Source organism: Wyeomyia smithii, chromosome 3 (assembly GCF_029784165.1).
Source record: "Wyeomyia smithii strain HCP4-BCI-WySm-NY-G18 chromosome 3, ASM2978416v1, whole genome shotgun sequence".
Lineage (NCBI taxonomy): Eukaryota > Metazoa > Arthropoda > Insecta > Diptera > Culicidae > Wyeomyia > Wyeomyia smithii.
The window spans coordinates 49498446-49519356 of NC_073696.1; the positions used below are offsets into that span (position 1 = coordinate 49498446).

Sequence of the window (20911 nt, forward strand, 5' to 3'; positions counted from 1 at the left end):
AATCTCCTTTGAATTATCACTGCGTTAACACTCTAAGGGGATATCTAGGTTTTGAAATTTAAAATATTTATCAGACAAGTAAGAATTTAAAACATGCACAATTTCAGGCAGTTAAGAAAAAAATCTCCAAAGCACAATTCTTAATATTGTGCACGCTTAAAATAATGCAGAAAAGGTAGTAACAGCAATAATTTCGGGCAATTCACTAAAAAACGGGCAGTTTTTTTTTCAAATTGTTTGCGTCCTCTCTGTAAATTTATATGAGAAACATGTACATCTCCGATAAGTGGTCCTACAGCTTGACGACCCTCTAGGCTGCATTAAGTGCATGAGACTTGATGGTATGACTCTCGCTTTTTTTGGGCGTCCTTTCGCCCCGACTTCGATGGGCTAAGAGCACTAACATCATATACATTCCGTCTCGATCAATCGCATTCCGTCTCGATGCTCATCACCTATTCTCCTATTTGAAAACATTGTTTTCTTTCAATTTGCCTTTTCATTGTTGTGGTTTTTGGAGTCAAACTTGAGCGATTTTATTCAGACTATGCTTCGCTGTGGTGTTTGATAAACGGAAGCAATCATCAAGCTGGAGCCTGTAATAAGTGTCTTTTTTCCTGTCACTAATTGTGAGGAGAGATTGAATAAATTCCATTCACACGTAGCAATAAATTCGATCTTTAACCGCACCTAATACCTTTCCTTCAGGTCATTAACGGCTATTGCGCACCGTTTCCTGGCGTTGAACGAAATAAACAGTGCGGGCTGGGAAGGCCACCCAAAATTTCTGTCTGGGTAACACAAATGTGCACCCTTTTGGCACGCGACCTTCGCTGCCAAGGTTTGCCAATCGCGGCCAGATTAGCCTAACTGCCCACACCCGATGTCGCACCGAACAGTGTCGTAAGATACCTTAAGTTACGATTAGTAACACGCGGTCAGCTGCTCGGCTCGCGGTGATAAAACGGCAATGCTTTCCAATAAACTATTTATGTCGAATAAAAGACCGGCGAAACGTATTACTTTTTTTTTCTTTAAAGCCATAGCTGTTGATCGGATTTGCGAAGACAAATGGCCGCTGGCATGCTGTGCCTTTTCATTTCACTGCGGTCCCAAAGACCCACGGAGACTTGTGGGCTTGGGCATCCACCGAGCGTTGTACGACAGCGGCAGATAATTGTATGTGAGATTTGTGGTTACTGGACATCCGGTGGCGGCGATTAACTACTGTAAAGTGGAACGGTAACAGGTGACGTTTAGGTGTTTCAGCTGCCCGGCAGCCACCATCGGAGATTGACAGAAATGATATAACACCGCTCGGTGAGCTCCATTTAAACCCTTCAAAGTTCCGCGTTGGTGTTCATCTGAAAGTAAGAACGGTTTGTTACCGTTTGGGAAGGTTGTTTTAAAGGGCAAAGTTTTGAATAGTTGAGAGTTAGGTAAAGGATACCGACGGTTGTTTGTCGAATTTACATATTAACCCATTGCTCTGGCATTCGCTGGCGCAAGAGAAGCTACTGCAAATAAGAGGTGCTCTATCCGGTTATGGAAACAATGCTAGAGAAACAAACAGAAAAACACTCGCGTAGTTATAATTACTAATTAAGAGAAATCTACCGGTGAAGAACTGGCCACAGAAAGAGACACGGAGAGGGAGAGAGACCAAACCCAGCGCAGATCGTGAAGATGAAACCCACGGACAGTTGATTAATTCGTCATTGTGTTTACCGTTTTGCGACGCCATTATGCAGAATCTCTCAGGCTTTACTAACGCTATTTCCTCTTTCCCAAAATCTAGATAATTCGTCGCCGGTGCTGTCGATGGTAAAACTATAGTTTCTGGTGAGAAGACGAGCGAGCCGCTGGCAGGAGTGCTCCTGTGGTGGGGTGAAGAGGGAATATACAGTGCATTATAGTGAAGTGCAGAAGAGTGAAATCCGTGTGTATAGAGCCGTAAAGAAACCGGAACCGGTTGCGGTTACCATCTGGCCAAGCTCCACAGTGTTTGAGTTACACCCGCGAGTGCCGTGTCCATCCTTTAAACCACAGAAACTCCCCGCAACCAGAAATGGCCTGCTCGAGGGCCTTCTACTGTTGTGCGCTACTGATGCTCTACTTTGGAGCTTTGGTGCAGAGTGGCGCACCGGTCCGTCCGGGAACCGGAAATCCGTCTCCACGGCTGCCACGTACCAGTGCCAGCCAACTGTCGGCGCAGAACAACAACAGTACCGGAGTGCGTAATTTGGCTGCGAAGAACCTGACCGCCCAGCAAGGCCGTGGGAACTACAGATCAAGGTAGGTGTACTAAGATGGTACTCGGTAAAGGGCGTAAACACGTTTTTGCAATAATGAATAATTCACAGTTCATAAATTTCTTAGGGTTTTAATAACATACATTTTAAACATGTATTTTATACCAAGAACGCGAGGTTTTTCAAGGATTCAACCGTTGATGAGATCAAATCTATTTAAGTAATTTAGATAAACAGTTAGGTCGCGCAGTTGAGGTTAGTATTTTTGAACTGAGAGTTAAGTGAGAATTCAGCAAAAGTGGTTATTTTATACATTGTTGATCTTAATCTCAATTGGACAAACGATTTTTCTTTATGTGAGAAAATGTCATCAACAGGGCATTTTTATTGTTTGACTAGCTGATTGCAGGGAAGACAAAAGGATAAGCAATTTTCCAATCCTCCAAACTCTTCTTGTTCAGAAACGCCTTACAAACCCTTTCGCGTTTGTGCTTGCAGGAGAAAGATAGAGCATGAAGTTTGTTAGTCTACGTAGGTATTTGAAAAATTTCGTAAGGAGAATCCATGAAGTAAGTACGTGCTGTGCTACTCATCAATCGCGTTTCTATCATGATTTCAAAAGTCATACTTCATGATTCTAGCGAATGACTCATTGTTATAAGAAAACATCGTCTGTAATCAAGGAACTTTGAGGGAACCGAATTTGCAGTGAAGCAAATGTATTAATGAATTAGTAATGAACGGATAAAAATCCTGAAGGGGTTCCATGTTCTCGACAAATCAGTTTGATTTCTACGAATTGAAAGAACTATTCTTAATAGGATGATGTACATAATAATGAAAAACTAATTTTTGCGTCCTTCGTTTCATATAGTCATTTAATTTAATTTGAAAATTAAACTCCCGCTTCCCTCTATGTGCGTGAGGTACTGTATGGAAGCCTTATGTTTCCGTTAGTACTCAATGTTATTTTTAATTGACAATTGTTAGGTACAAGTGACACTGTTAATACCAGTTTTTAATTGACAATCCTTTTTTTCCCTTTTCGAACCCTTAAGCTGTCAAAACTGAAGCAAAAGTCACTCGAATAGTTTTCGTTTGACTCATTAACTGCTTAAACATGATGTTTGAACAAATGTTTCAAATAAAACAAATATTTTTCAATTGAAAGTGATGGGTAATAGAGTTACTATAACCTGACAATTGTCATTTGAAACAGACTTTTTCAGGCTCTGTTCGACAAAGTATATATACGTAAGACGTTACTTGAAAAAGAAGCCGACTACCAGAATCGATCGTTTGTCAACAAGAAGCATAATCAGAGTTGATTACCATCCATAATATTTCTTGAGGATCTGGTGTTTACTAACACTTAAACTACCTGTGACCTGTTCGCGAAACACTTTACTAGCGTTTTCAGCTCTAGTGTAGGTTTAGATTTGTAAATTGATGACGCCATGCGTAATGTTCCTAAAAATGTTTTCGAGCTGAACTCTATTCACTTTAGCGAAGCCAATAGCAACGCCGGTCTTCTAAAGCTTAAAACGTCCAAAAAGGCGAGCCCGGACAAAATACTATCAGTGGTGGTATCATCAGTGGTAAAAATGTGCTGAAGTGTTCTGCAAGCCGTTACAAAAATAATTGCAATATGTCACTTTGAAAGAATAGGTTCCCCGAATCTTGGAAGAAAAAAAATTTTAGTCTACAAAAAAGGAAATCAATGCAACATTACGAATTACCGCGGCATTACATTTCTGTGGGTTAAAATTGCTAGAGATTAAGTAAGAAAAAAAGTACATCACGATGGAGCAACACAGCTTCTATCCCAAACGCTCGATTAACATAAGCCTGCTTCAATTATGCTCGTTTTGCATTAGTAAAATAGAGGAAAATGCTTAAATTGACACAGTGTACCGGATATTAAGGCTGCTTAAGATCGCATATTGTTACGAAAGCTAGCCGACTTGGTGCTTCTGACGGTTTTGTTCATTGACTATAATATACCTACCTGACAAATCGCTGCCTCTGGATGCCTTGGCCTAACTAAATCTCATACCTTTTGCAATCCGTGTGGAGTCCCACTGGGAAGTAACTTAGGACCGTTGTTTTCTCTAATCTTTTTTAACAATGTTCGCTTTGTAATTCTACTCGGATTTAAATTACTATGTGCTGACGATTTAAAAAGATTTTTAATAACTGATATATGCACTATAAGAAATGAGTTGAATATACCGTCAGTCGGGAAAAGATTGTACCATCCAGCCCGTGACCTGTCAGCCATCCTTTTCGGCTTTGAAGACTAGTCTTTTTTGGTTGAGTATTCGAGGAAACTTATTCAATAAATTTTGGTCTTGGGATCGTCTTGAGATGGCTAACAAACAATGGGTTTTTAGCAAAATCTCACCGCGGTTACGGTATTCAATTGATGTTATATTCAGTGAAATTTCCAGTTTTTCTCGCTTCTGAACAATTTCAGTTTTCTCCAGTTTTCCCGGTTGGGTGGCCTGACACCAGCAAAGACTATTCGATGCTCACGCTGGGCTCAGTTTAAAAATTTTAACTGGTTATAAAATCGAAGATGCCCCTCTTGGAAGGGTTGACGTGGTTGGAGATATGGGAGTAGAACTGGATTTAAAGCTTACCTTCCAGAACCCCTACTTTAGCATTATAAAGAAAGCTAACGCATCTTAGGGTTCATTAAGCACATGGCCAAGGGCTTTTGTGACCCGTACTGCTTGCGAGCTCTTTACTTCTCTTTAGTACACTCCGTTTTTGACATGGAGCCCTCGTTTATAAATTTGGAAATCCAGAATAGAAGCTGTGCAACACAGATTCATTAGATACGCCTCAGGTCATCTTCAGACAGACAGACAGACAGACAGACAGACAGACAGACAGACAGACAGACAGACAGACAGACAGACAGACAGACAGACAGACAGACAGACAGACAGACAGACAGACAGACAGACAGACAGACAGACAGACAGACAGACAGACAGACAGACAGACAGACAGACAGACAGACAGACAGGCAGACAGACAGACAGACAGGCAGACAGGCAGACAGGCAGACAGACAGACAGACAGACAGGCAGACAGACAGACAGACAGACAGACAGGCAGACAGGCAGACAGACAGACAGACAGACAGACAGACAGACAGACAGACAGACAGACAGACAGACAGACAGACAGACAGACAGACAGACAGACAGACAGACAGACAGACAGGCAGACAGGCAGACAGACAGACAGACAGACAGGCAGACAGACAGACAGACAGACAGACAGACAGGCAGGCAGACAGGCAGACAGACAGACAGACAGACAGACAGACAGACAGACAGACAGACAGGCAGGCAGACAGGCAGACAGACAGACAGACAGACAGACAGACAGGCAGACAGGCAGACAGACAGACAGACAGACAGGCAGACAGACAGACAGACAGACAGACAGACAGGCAGGCAGACAGGCAGACAGACAGACAGACAGACAGACAGACAGACAGACAGACAGACAGGCAGGCAGACAGGCAGACAGACAGACAGACAGACAGACAGACAGACAGACAGACAGACAGACAGACAGACAGACAGACAGACAGACAGACAGACAGACAGACAGACAGACAGACAGACAGACAGACAGACAGACAGACAGACAGACAGACAGACAGACAGACAGACAGACAGACAGACAGACAGACAGACAGACAGACAGACAGACAGACAGACAGACAGACAGACAGACAGACAGACAGACAGACAGACAGACAGACAGACAGACAGACAGACAGACAGACAGACAGACAGACAGACAGACAGACAGACAGACAGACAGACAGACAGACAGACAGACAGACAGACAGACAGACAGACAGACAGACAGACAGACAGACAGACAGACAGACAGACAGACAGACAGACAGACAGACAGACAGACAGACAGACAGACAGACAGACAGACAGACAGACAGACAGACAGACAGACAGACAGACAGACAGACAGACAGACAGACAGACAGACAGACAGACAGACAGACAGACAGACAGACAGACAGACAGACAGACAGACAGACAGACAGACAGACAGACAGACAGACAGACAGACAGACAGACAGACAGACAGACAGACAGACAGACAGACAGACAGACAGACAGACAGACAGACAGACAGACAGACAGACAGACAGACAGACAGACAGACAGACAGACAGACAGACAGACAGACAGACAGACAGACAGACAGACAGACAGACAGACAGACAGACAGACAGACAGACAGACAGACAGACAGACAGACAGACAGACAGACAGACAGACAGACAGACAGACAGACAGACAGACAGACAGACAGACAGACAGACAGACAGACAGACAGACAGACAGACAGACAGACAGACAGACAGACAGACAGACAGACAGACAGACAGACAGACAGACAGACAGACAGACAGACAGACAGACAGACAGACAGACAGACAGACAGACAGACAGACAGACAGACAGACAGACAGACAGACAGACAGACAGACAGACAGACAGACAGACAGACAGACAGACAGACAGACAGACAGACAGACAGACAGACAGACAGACAGACAGACAGACAGACAGACAGACAGACAGATAGTCATTATTTTCATCATCGATGAAGGGGGAGAATAATAGTGTCTTTTGAAGATAAACAATCAATTCCACTAGAAAAACACTCAAAGTTTGAAAAAAACAGTGGTCCAATTTATGGTCAAAAAAAGCACGCTGTCTTGCTGAGTACCTGAACTTTTTTTTACATCGAAGTAACACAGCGAATCATAGTTAACATAGATGTGTTATGATCGTGTTATTGTTACAAGTTGCAGCTAAAATGCGAAAAACACCAAAACCTGGTGAAAAATATACTGAAGCAGTTGTTACTGAGTGTCTCCAAGCAATAAAAAGTGGTGTTTCGATTAGAGAAGCTTCCACGATCTACCGTAATGTTCCGTGCAAGCAGGAAGCCGTCAGGAAAACCACGAAAAGGAAAACCAGCTGTATTGTAAAGGATTCCCCATTTCGGAAGAGCAGCAGCGGCAGTCTACAGTTGCAAGATTCATCTCAGAAAATACTCGTCTTTCAAGGTTCGTACGAAATGTTCAGAATTACTTTGGAGGATTGCTTACGAAGCGAGTAAAAACGGCTACATAGTCTATGGATGGTCCTTTATAATTCAAAGCAATCTGCGGCATGGTGCAATTGTTCACAACTACCTGTTATACAGTGGATTAGAAAATTATTCAAGTAGATCTGGCCCAAATTAGGAAATTGTTGTGGTTCAAATTAGGAAACGGTGGCCTATTAAAGGAAACTGCAGCGATGATTTATTTCTTTTATTGTAAGGAATTATAGGTACACTGGGGTCGCTTTTTACGCGTTTTGTTTTTATGTTTTTTTAAACGGGATATTTTTACAATAACGCGGATTATTTCTGCTCGATTCGGTAGACTATTTGTACGCGGTATCAAATAAATTTAGTATAAGTATACCTAATCTAATCTTTTAAATGCGGTACAACCAACCGCGTAAAAAGCGACCCCAGTGTATTATCTTGTTATTTTCATGCAGAAAAGATAGTAAACATGTTACTTCATGTTTATACATAATGAAATACTTAATTCAGTTGAGATATTTACACTTATTCTTGCAAAATATGCAGCTACACTACTAAGTGGTCCACTAAAGGCAGTTGTACCCTAAAAGGAATAAGATATAGTTAAAAAATGATCAAAGTCACTCCGGTTTACGGTACTTAACTTTATGAGAAAAAGTTTTTCCTTATCTTTGAAAATAGTAGATTTAGATTGAAAAACACCTGCTGAAATCATAAATATCTTAATTCTTCTTGAATTTACTGATGTTTGTCATCAAAAAATATTAACCTAATTTGTTAATGTTCGTGATAATTTTATATCTTTTGCTTTTAGTTGCTTTTATGTGTGATTTAAACATATAAGATTCATTGGTATTTTTGCTGAAAACTAAAAATAATTACCTTTAATTCGATCCAAAAAGATCGAATATTGATAACCTGGTTCAGAAGTTATGAATTTCCGAAAATAAAATACAGGTTTTTGTACCATTGTGCAATGGTCAATTCGAGAACAACATTCCAATTGCTGTTTATCGCATGGCATGTCATATAGCTGATAGAAGCACAACCAAGAACTAAGAAGCTAGAAAAAGACAGGGAGAAAATCTAAAATAAAAATTGTTTCTTTCCGGGGTTTCACTAGGTTAGGTTAAAACAGAATTTATTTAATAACATCAATCTGGCAACAGACTTGATTGCGGGAGGTCTATATACCTCTGTGAGAGTAAATTTTTAGCAAATTAAGACTAAGACTTGAAAAAAATAAGATCAGCAATATTTTATGCTGTATTTTAAAGAGTTTTCTTCCTTGTCAAATCTTTGGTTTGGTTAAAGATTAGGTCATTAGGTAAAATCACATTATCATAACCACATCGGACTTAGATAACGTTGAAAGCCAGCATTACAACCCTAGCAATGTGACCTCTAAACAACCAAAACAGTTCATAATTTTACGGTCAATACACTGCGTGCTTCCTCCGCTTTTGACAAGTCCGTCAATCGAGAAAAAAAGAAGTGCCTCTTCTCCCTCATTTCGTACAACCCAGCCAGTTTCTCAAACTAGTTATGGTCACCCGGCCTCGGGTTAATTAATTTGCTACGAGAGTTTACCAACCGCCCATGTCTTCAGAAATCAAACCGCGATAGGCAATAGCCGTCAAGATAAAAATCGACATCACATCGATTCCGATGACGGCAACACACGCTGGACTCGGCTGACAATCTGCATGTTGGTGTCTTCATTTCCTCTCCCCGCGCGCCCCCGATGACCACCGGCAACGCATGCACTTGGCAGATGATAAACTAGTACCTCATCGCCGTTGCCTTCGTCACTATTGGCTATAGTTCGCGTATGGAAGGAAGAGCCTCTCGTAGCTACGGTTTAGAAATTGTTCGTCACCATAGGATATTTTTATTGCCAAACTGGTCTTAAGAAATCTATACACACAAATTGCAAGTAACACAAGTGCCTAACAACCTGCACCGGATAGTTGAAGTCACCTCAAAACAGAACACACTTAAAACTTTATTCTAGAGATATCAACCGATCAAATAAACGAACGGTGAGAAGCGTCCTCTCGGAGTGACTAGTCTAGTAATAAGTCGCTAGAGTGACCGCAGAGACATTCAGCAACAGGTGAAGCTAAATTGGCAAACGTATGTGCGGAGGTTTAAGTATGACTCCATTCGTTTACCACCAAACGGAACAGCTTGACCTTTCGCTCGGGGTGGACGCATCTGCCGATTTGTGTGCTTGAAAGTTGTCCCGCGCACGGACAAGTTTCGGGGCTACGGCGAGGATTTATTACTTGAAACTCGGAAACTTGAACGGTACTGTTTGCGTACCGTGATCATACCGGGTAACTTTTTGATTCGGAGTTTGGTGATAGCTTTTTTTTTGTTTTGCCCGGCTTGTTGAGCAAAGCTCGCACATAATTCCTTCGAGGGTTTAGAGAGTTGCGAACACAATGGGTGAGTAATTAGTAAAAATCCTTTTTGGGATTTTCAGGTGCCAGTTGTTGCGAACCTGTTTTCTACCATTATTCAATCCATTGTTACCTAACCAAGTAGCGTCCAAAACGTGATTGATGCGACTTAAATGATTTCATGAAGCGTGACCGTGATAAAATCCCGCTGGTAGACAATTTGCTAGCCAATTACTTGGAGCTTTTATTAGATATGGCAAGGGTTATTGCGAAAATAAACTGAATATGATCCTGGCTTATTTTATTTTTAGCTTGGTTAAGGTTACGAACCTGATTCATCGGCAAAAAATTAAGTAAATTGAGACGTGTTTTATAGAATTTTTTTTCCCACGAAGGTCAGAGACACAGTATTATAAATAGATTCGGTAGCGATGAGACCAAGGTCCTGTCGATGAATTTGCCAAAGTTGTTAGATTTGTGTTCTCTATGTTGATCTTTGTGATATAGCGTTAGTTTCAAGGTAGTCTGAAATCATGAAAGGACAAACGACTAGAAAAGCGACTTTTCCACTGCCACAGTAATAAGCAGAATGCGCATCATATCGTATACAGTTATAGTTTTTATTAAATACACTTTTCATACTGGATTCCAATTCAAATTAAACTTTTTATGGCCCCTTCATACCGTGGCAGTTTTATCGATTTTCGTGAACAATCAGATTGTAAACTTAAGGTTCGGCCAGCATTAAAAGTCAACAACTCAACAACTGAACAAATCGACGGCATTTCGTTGCGTCATAAAACGTAGTAACCGACTGACAAAACCCGTTGAAACTGCTGTCAAAATTCGTCAATTGTTAAAATGTTCCATTCGCGTCGATATTTCCAACTGCATTATGCAGCTAAGTTGTGACCATTCAATCTATTCATAAATGAAGCTTAAATTTCATTGATACAATGTATGTCCAACGCACAACAAACCCTACTGACTAGCGAACATTGTTCCAGCCACGATCGCAAGATTAGGCGTACAAAATCACAACCAATCGAAACTCGAAATTCACGCATAGACCTCGAAGCCCAACAGTTTGATTCACGTTTCACCCGAGAGAGAGATTACAATCTCACACCTGTCCAGTATTAATCCACTGCTCTTTAGCGTTGCTGCTCCACACGGATCGAATACAAGTTACTACGAGGCGGGCAAGGCCCCCTTCGCCGCCGGTTTCGTAAATTGGAGCAAATGTAATTTTGTACTTCCACCTCCTCAGGCGCTCGGGGAAACAATTTCGAAATAATTGGCGCAAGGCGTAGTAGATTGGCATAAAAGACGATTCGCGAGCCGCGCGAATCGGCAGCCTCCAGTGCAACCCAATCGCGTCTGGGGAGCAAAATTTATGGATCAGTCGAACAAAAAAAAAAGTGACGGTGTTTATGCTGGGGTTGAATGGAGTAAAAATGACTTGCGGAATTATGCAACATCAACCACACATCGTTGTCGCATTCGATTGGCTTTGCATTTCAATTATCGATGTGTTGGTGGCAATTGCTGTGAAAACATAGTAGGAAAAAAAACTGCACGCGCCAATTGGTCTACAGCGCATAGATGTGGATCTCCGATTTCCGACTAAGAAAATATGGTAGGTGATAGTAGCAACTAGCAATATTATTTGAAAAAATGATGAACGTATCCATTTTAATGATCGTTTTCCGTGGGAAATGTACACAAAACAAATTTAGTGTTGTTCATCATCCTACACAGCATAATTAGAATTTTTCAGTGATCTTATCACAACCGCGGATCGATAGCGCAGTCAGCAAAACCGAAAGCCAGTCGATTTATCACCTCATAAAACGTATAAATAAGTGTCGACCAAAGACCCAGCTGGTGCCGACACTAAAGAAGTCTGCGACACAGTGGACAAGTTTTTCGTTCACTTTTATTAGTGTAAGCCGTGCCTAGTTTGAGGCAATAGAATTAAGGCTAAAGCTTTATTATAATATCATACAGATATAGGAAAAAATGCAGATAATGCAGCCGATCGGTCGAGTGGTGGACCCTCGGAATGGGTGACTTTTCATTCCCATGAGATTGCACAAAACTAAATCTATCGCTCGTGGAACAGTTTTTCCCGCACTCTGCAGGGTTTGTATGCATTTGCCATACGGGTAAAAACTCGCGAGTTGGCTTTAGCTTGCGCTTGTTTGTGTCGACTGCATGGGAATAATCGATTACAAAATCATGAAATTGTTACCATTTCTGCAACCGTCATAGTCCAGTTGCTCAAGTTAGCGTGATCTTACCGGCAGCGTTCTCCGGTTGTTCTTGGCTTGGTGCATTCTTGTTCTATTTATTCGTCGCTTGTGGATAATTGACAAACGCTCAAAGGACCTGGACTGTTGCGACAGCGGGCATGCTGCACGCGTGGGTGGGCATTATTTCTGCTGACTGATGTGTCTTGCATTGCGCTGGAAATTATCCGCCGAGTAGAGGATGAGAATGCGAAAAACAACAGCTTCGCCGCGCACTCCGGTTATTCAGCTAACTTTTTCTTTCGTTTTTGATGTACCTATATACTTTTAATGATGTTTTGTATTAATGTATCAAGGATTTTGAACCTACGCTAGATTAAACATTACTTTTTAGTTATATGTACTATTAGAGAATATTATATCAAGTTTTTGTTAAGATCGGTGGACTGAAACATTAATTATGAAGAATTATATTCGTGGTGAAGTTCCATCATCTCACAAAAAAAATGAAACAATCAAAATTTTCACTTCCAATGAAGGCAGCACCAGTTTTACATCCTTTTAAAGGAGCTATCATACTCTGATGAAATATTTCACACGTCTGCTGAGAAATATTATTACAAGATTATCGATAAGAATAACTTCCAAAATCTCCGAAGGCAACGTGCATAAACTCTCTTTTCTAGAAAAAAATGGCAAAATACATATAGTACAGTAGGTTTCCGTTTTTGGCAACAAAATTTCAAATTTCAGTTGCCAAAACTGGAACCGTGCCAAAAAAAGGAAACCTTTTTTGTCATCAATAAATTCAATTTGAGAGTTCCAAATTATTATGAAAATTAATTATTTATATAATTAAATGGGTTTTTAACAAAATTCGTCTTATATAACGTACAGTAATAACGAATTTAAAATTTGTCGTCACTTTTATTCTCTCGCGCAGCGCTTGTACAACAGTGCCTGTCACGTCAAACTCTCTGTTCTATTTGAAAGCAAATGAGTGTAAAAGACGGCTGGTTTTAAATTGCCAGACCTGTTATATAAGACAGTGCGTTGTTTACAGTTGGAGTCAAATACACGTTAAACTTAAGTTACCCATAAATAAGAGAAATTTCACCCATATTTGAAAAAGTTGCACGATTTTTTATTGAGTAAAATTTTTAACCATTTGATGAGTGACAGCTACCAATTAGTCTTTTGATAAATTTTCAATTGATTTTCAGAAATTGAATTTTGCGCTGTGTGAAATATCACTCTAGGGGAACTGCATTTAATCACGCTTGCTTTATTTGAAATAAACTATGAAAAACATATACATTGCGTGTAAACAAACATAAATAAGAAGACAAAAGACCTCGTGGAGGAATTCCATCGTTACAAAATTATTGACAGAACAGTCCCCACATAACTAAGCATATGTCTACGGAACACATAGAAGTGAATATGTTTCAAACCTGGGCAAAAGTGAAAAACTCAAAGTAAGTCAACTTTGTTGTGTAGTGTTTCATTTTGAAGTGTGATGTTTGCTTGATCATTTGACAGCCTGTCAACATCCAAAAGTTATGTTTACGATCGTAACGAGAGGTTTGAACCGACCGCAATTGAACAGTTTTTTGTGGATGATAGTTACGCTTTGATACCGTTAGCTAATATATAACGTTTCGAAGATAAACAAGCGATTTCTAAATATAACAACGATGTAGATTGTTAAAGAAGGTTAATCGAACAGAAATGGGTACTTAGCGCGTGAGGTTTTCTCTCCAAATACTCTGGTGTTCGTCAAGATCAATGTTATAAAATTAAAAATATTTGTTTTTACAAGTTAACTTAAAATTAAGTTATGTTTCCGATAATATCCGGTTGAACGGCTTATATGACGTAAAAGTGCTAATATTTTGGGTTATATAGGTAAAGAAAAAACATTCCGGATTATTCCGGTTTCGTGTTTTATCGCTCTGTAAAAATAATTAAGAAATAATTTTATTTTCGCTCCTCTGATAGTTGTAGTCATGGTTACAAGAATGAAACTTTGTCAAACGATGAAAAAGTGTATCGAAAAGTCATTTAATGATAAATTAAAGTATTTGGATGAATTTTGAGCCGAACATGACTTAATTTGGGATTTATTATAAGAACGGGCATATATCACTTTTAGGTGGGTTACTCTTTGCAAAAATATGCCCAGATCCACTCATAAGTTTTTGTTATCACCAGGGCCGAATTTGAGCGTTGAGGGGCTCGGGGCAGATTTTTTCGTGGGGCCTGTTTTTGTTGTGCTACGCGCCTTCACAACCGCTAGAACGTGACGAGCAAAAAAATAGGTCTTCACTTCGTCTAGAGGGGGGGCCTCGTGTCGAGAGGCCCGGAGAATTTGCTCCCTTAATCCCCCCTCAAATCCGGGCCTGGTTATCACTATATGATACGTTTTCAGTGCAAAAAAATATTAAAATAATTATGATAAGGTTTGATGTTCTAAGTGTTCCACTGTGCGGCATATCAATAGTGTTGGTAGTTATGCTCGTTAGAAACCATCAGGCTTAAGATGTTTTCAGTTTCAACCTAGAACGGGTTTGACACCCGTCAATCAGCTCAGCTTGTTGTGTAAATCATTGTATACTATGTAGTATAAAATGTTGCCAAAAATGGAACCCATTGTTGCCAAAATCGGAGTGTGCCAAAAACGGAGCATGCCAAAAACGGAAACCTACTGTACTCGTTTGACATGATTGTTCAAGAAAATATTTAGACAGCGAGCCTCGCCAACGTCAGAAGCAAAAGAAGACGACTATCGCAGTTTCAAAACTGTACTACCGTGAACATTTGAGAGTCTGGTTACAGAACTAAATTAACTAAATTATAACGAGAAGTATCTGTATTAGAGAACGTTATTCATTACAAATATATATTTAATAAAAAATTGTAATCAACTAGTTAACCCTCTAGTGCCCAAATTTATTTCTAAACGGACTTCGATAAAATCATTATAAACCATTATAAACACTTTTTAAGTATACATTAAAGCTCTTCGGAACTTCGACTGAAGCCCGCCAAATGGCGGCATTGGGCACTAGAGGGTTAATGTGATAATGTTTTCAAATAAAAAATGCTTTGACGTTTCCGTTGCATAGTCTGGAATAGCACATTTTTCCACGTTCCTTAGCCGAAATGAATTCCGATATTGGACACCTCGTTTCCCATGTAAAACGATGACGGTTGCATAGCAACGATTAAGGCGACAAGAGCGTACGTTAAGGTTTTCTTTTCTTAGTAATTGGAAGCGTTGGGGCTAGAATTTAAGCCCACCCTGTCATTTCTGCTCAGAGAATACATAGTGCGTAGGAGAATATCTTTTACTGCAGGAATAACTCTGTCTCACACTGGACGACAAATCCATGCACGTGCTTGAAGATAGCAGCGAATCGTGTGTATCTCAAGAGCTTACAAAAAACACCATGATGGAATCTGAAATATCTCAGAGCTTACTGCATACATTGAATGAAGAGAGCTTCTGGGTAGGGAAGTGAGTTGCGTTTGCTTTGCGTCTCGGAACTAAAAAATAAAAAGTAGAAGATTATATCTGACACACGACCGCATTATTGACGTAGGACAACGCCGAGGATTATTGTTGATTAACACACGACACAGTGGGCAAAAGGATAGAAAACTAAAATTACCACATCTTTGATTTTTACTTGCTAACGTCATTAATTTCAATTTCATCACCGCTCTATTTTCATTAAGTCTTACTGCAACGACTTATCCAGCACATAACTTCTCCCTACCCCCACCTCGCGAACGACAATACTGGCTCGACCTTGTCTCGTTAAGTCATTCAACTCTCCATTGAAAATGGTGGAGGTGCCTAAAAGGACCAGTTAAATTTATGATGTGGCTCTGAAAAGGGCCGTTTGAGTTTTCCAAGTAGCTGGAAAAAATATGTCGTAAGGAATAGAATTTAGTAATTAATTTAGGTTTGAGTTTAGAAATTACAAATCGAACATCGGTAGTTTGTGGCATGTCATTCTGACTTATACTGCAAAGCTCACCTGCTCGTCATGTGAAAGATTCAACATTTCAGGCAAAGGACATCTACATTACAAGTGTTGTTTTCTGATGTGGAAGCATACGCAGCGAAGGAAATGGAATAAATAACAAACAGGGCGGGGCTTCTCAATTGACAGTATGCGGGTACAAAACAAAAAAAAAACGTACGCGCGAACAATTGTTTCTACTTGTGAGCTGGATCTGGAAACGTCTTTGGTTTTAGTTTCCGCAGAATGTATCCCGATATAGTGCGGTAAGGCGTAGTCCTACGTTAAAAAATGAATACTGCCGCCACTCCGCATCACATTCTTCTACGAGAAAACTCAAGTTGTATCTGTTGTATTGTCTCAGTAGTGCACACTGCGGCGTACTTCTGTGAATTCTCATCAAAGTGATTAATCACTCTTGTTTCTTTCGTGTGTGGTGTAAGCGGCAAGTGAGTATTTTCTGCGAGCGGTAGAAGCACAGCACGAAGCAGGAGACAAATTGTGGTGCAAAAGGTTGCTACACACAGCGCTAATGCAGCAGAAGAAGTGTGTGGTGAATTTTAGCTTCGCTCTTTCCATATATTGAGGAGAACATCAAACCTGCTCACACCTGAGGCAGCACAAAAAAAGTTGTTTCAGAAAATCACGATCTTCATCGGAATTTAACTCTTTAATCGAACTCAATATACGCAATTTGTAAGATAATGGAATCCGCTTCTAACATGATAGCACTATGGCGCACTTAACTTAGCGGGAGACATCTGGGTATAGATTTTCATACAATTTGGGAACCACTCGCTGATTGATTGAATTTGAAAACCCCGAATGCCGGTAAAATTTATCATCAAGCCAATTTGAAATTTTGATTTTGGCAGTGTTGCTAAACATCATGTCAACAATATGTCATCATCAAAAGATCCAAAAGTGCGGAAGGAGTGGATACGGATTATGCGTGAAGCATGAGAACGCTGCTTAAAGTGAGAAATGAATTGTAGAGTATGAGCTTAATTCCTCTTGTGAATTCGTTCTGGACTAAATTTGAAGTATACCAGCGACAAAAGCGAATACCAAATTAGGCGAAACCTCTTTAAAAAAATACCTGTTGAAACACATTATTTGTGCACGACTACAATTAAAATGAGTCAATGAACGAACCATAATCATCGATAATATTGGCTCCATTTTAAGGATATTATAAACTACGCTGGTGCAGATTCTCCGGTAGCCCTCATACGGTAAATCTATTGGCTGCAGGAAGAATTGTTTCTAATGTTAATGAGAAGCATTGAAAATATTCAAGTATTCGCCATGTGAATGGCATCACCAGCAAAAAATACAACAGAACTCATCGAGGTGAGTGATGAAGAAATGTAAGAAGCCAGTTATCGCTTTTTAGTTGTTAACTTTCGCTTTTAATTGGAAATCATGCGTTTCCAACCAATGCAAGAGCGTTCATGTAGTTTTAAGTGATTCACTGCTCGAATGCTCTTATTTTGATTTTGATAGCTAAAGCGCTCGAAAAAGAAACAAATGATTTTCAATTAAGTTTAAGAGTTATACCAGTTTTTTAAATATGTGTTTTTTGAACCAAATGTGATTCTGAAGGAATGTTTATCATTGTCCTTAAATGACGAATGAAAAACTGCTCGAAATGTGGTCGATGACAATTCGCGTGAACTGTCATTTAACGCATTTCGAGCAGTATTTTATTCTTCATCTAAAAAACGAAGGACTTTTCTAAAAATAACGTTTGTGTAAACTTTAGGTGTCAATTGGAAGTGAAGGTTAACAGCGGGTTTATCACCTAACGATTTTAAATTGAAAATGGTTTGTAGTGTTTCCATACTGCCGTTTCAACTGTGGCTTACAGTGGATCGATGAGCCGGCGCAGGTCATCGCGCTTGATGTTTGATATAATGTGAGTGAAATTTCGGTTTTCGAAAAATTTTTTTTGATGCCAAATGACTTAAAAACGCATGAAACGTCGAGAATTGGTGTCATCTGAAAAAAAATTTTTTGCAAAAATTTACTCTCTGGGACTCGTTTTTTCAATTGTGGAAGGCTGAGTTCAAAATGATTAGAATTTATCTTTCGAAATTGATCACTAGTCTGTCGAAATAGCTTGTATAATGATATACACTATAACTAGCATGGAATACATTATGTTTCATTAGGGTGGTTCATTAATTCGACATAGGGTGGTTCATAATATTGTGTGAAAATGAGTATAAAATGAAAAAAATCACTTTTCACTGAATACCAATAGAAAAATTCCTGAAAATATAATATTTGTTATATCATTGTCGTTAGGGTGGCAATGTTGAATTGGAAAAATTATAAGTAAAATGGCAAAATATTACAAAACAAATTTACAAAATGTATCAAACTACTCTGTGCAAAAAAAAAATTATCTCAACCAAAATTAAGATTGTGTCTCGTGGAAAATGTTAAATGCCTTCATGTCATTTGCAAAATCACACGCGGGTGGTACATGGAATTTTAATGTTTGAAAAATGTTTTCGATTCCAAGTGTCTTAAACTTTTAAATGAAACGGTGGAAACTGATGGAATATGTTATATTACTTTGTTTGAAAAATCTACTCTCCAAGACACTTGCACTCGTCTTTCGAATGTTGTACCAGACAATTTGTTTGTTTTATTTACCACAATAATGTCCTTTGCTAACACTTGATTGAACACACAGTGCTCTGGCTTATATAAACGGACAAAAGACTGTATCGATGTTATTCAGTGATAATGGAAGTATAGGGATCTCAATCAGACACGCAACAAAACTGACTCGTTGTTTCTGGGTTTGCGACGTTTTGACAGTTCGACCATACATTTTCTGTCAAGTCAGCCCATTTAAAAAAAACTGTTTTTTTTTATAAAAACTACGAAAATTTTCCTGAACAACGAAACCGGCCATGGAGAAATCAGAAAAAAAGTGAAAAGAGAAATCAGAAAAAAAGTTCACAGGGTACATTTTCTTTTGAGGAACGAAGTTATTATTTACAACTTTGCCAGATACACTTTGTCAATCAAATAAACCGTTTTGACTGTAGAAATATTCTTGATTCCTCATTGAGTGCTCTATTGGAAATTAAAAATATGTCTACAGTCGAAACGGCATAGTGTCTTCGGCAAAGTTGTAGATAATATTTTGTCCTTCCAAAAAAATATGCCTTTTGAAAAAAAATTGAAAATAAATTTTTTTTTTCAAAAAATATTGCCTTTCTCCTAGAAAGGTACAGCAATCACTTGCAAAACCGAAGATATAAAAGTGCTCCAAAGGGCCGAATGGCATATATCACTCGACTCAGCTCGACGAGCTGAGCATTTTCTGTATGTGTGTGTGTATGTGTGTGTGTGTGTATGTGCAGATTTTCATTCTCACTCACTTTTCTCAGAGATGGCTGGACCGATTTTCATATAATTAATTACAAATGAAAGGTCTTGTTGTCCCATAAGACCCTATTGAATTTCATTGTAATCGGATTTTTAGTTTAGAGGTTATGTATCAAAATGTAAAAATCATGAAACATCATTATCTCTAAAACCACACAACCGATTTGAACAAAATTGGTTTCAAAAACCCTTAACTTTTGAATTTTATAAAGATAGAATTAGTGGTTCAAAAGTTACGAAAAAAACGTGTTCTAAAGACAGTTTAATCTCACTCATGTTTCTCAGAGATGGCTGGACCGATTTTCCTGAAATCAGTGTCAAATGGAAGGTCTAGTTGCCCCATAAGACCCTATTGATTTGTTTTGCAATCGGACTATTACTTTGACTGTTATGTTTAAAAATGTGAAATCCAGCTTTGAAAAGGAACATATTCCGAAGACTACTTGGACTCACTCACTTTTCTCAGAGATGGCTGAACCGATTTCCACAAAACTAATGTCAATTGATAAGTCTAGCTGCCTCATAACACCCTATTGAATTTTACTGTGATCGAACTGTAACTTCGTCTGTAATGTACCGAAATGTGAAAATCACGAAACTTCATTATCTCAGGAACTACACAATCAACATTATTATCAGACGAGCGGACTAGTTAAGCGTTAACTGATCAAATGGTATCTGTGGTCGATTTGAGCTCCTGTGTATCATTCTAAATCCGGATATTATTACATTGGGTGGAAATCGGCCATTTTTGGCTGTTTTCCAGAAACCGTATGTTGCCATCTTACAATCCAAAATGTTGCCTGAGGTCAATTATGGAACATATTGGTTACCACTGAAAACTTTCAATCACCAAATATGGTTCCATTTAGTTGATTAGTTCGCGAGATGTGCAGAAATTTGTGCAGAAACATGTGCTTCCAGAAGAGGGAGGGGCGTCGAACCATTATGAACATATTTGTTACCTATCAAAACATTCTCATACCAAATTTGGTTGTATTTCTTGATTGGCTCTAGAGCTGTGCGAAAATTGTGTTTCATTTGTATGGGACCTCTCCCTCATAGAAAAGGAAGGGGTGCCAAACCATCATGCACTTTTTTGTTACCTCTAAAAATATATACACGTGCCAAATTTGGTTCCATTCAGTTGGTTAGTTCGCAGGATGTGCAGAAATCTGTGTTTCATTTGTATGGCAGTCCTCCCTTCCAAAAGAAGGAGGGGTGTCAAAACATTATGAACATATTTTTTACCACTAAAAACATTTACCTGCCAAATTTGGTTCCATTTAGTTGATTAGTTTTCGAGATGGGCAGAAATTTGTGTTTCATTTGTATGGGACCCCTCCCTTCCAGAAGAAGGAGGGATCTCAAACTATCATCGGAACCATTATCGGCACCAAAAACCCATA

General features: G+C 39.4%; 1 protein-coding gene across 2 annotated transcripts in view; it reads left to right on the plus strand.

Moving 5' to 3' along the window:
- The window catches only part of LOC129729453 (fibrinogen alpha chain), a 246335-nt gene that overhangs the window by 20425 nt on the left and 204999 nt on the right, over positions 1–20911 (plus strand). For both annotated transcript variants that reach the window (XM_055688028.1, XM_055688027.1), the window contains exon 2: positions 1799–2295. In XM_055688028.1, coding sequence (XP_055544003.1) covers positions 2069–2295 — 227 coding nt within the window. In that variant the 5' untranslated portion in view covers positions 1799–2068. The remainder of the gene's footprint in view (positions 1–1798; positions 2296–20911) is intronic.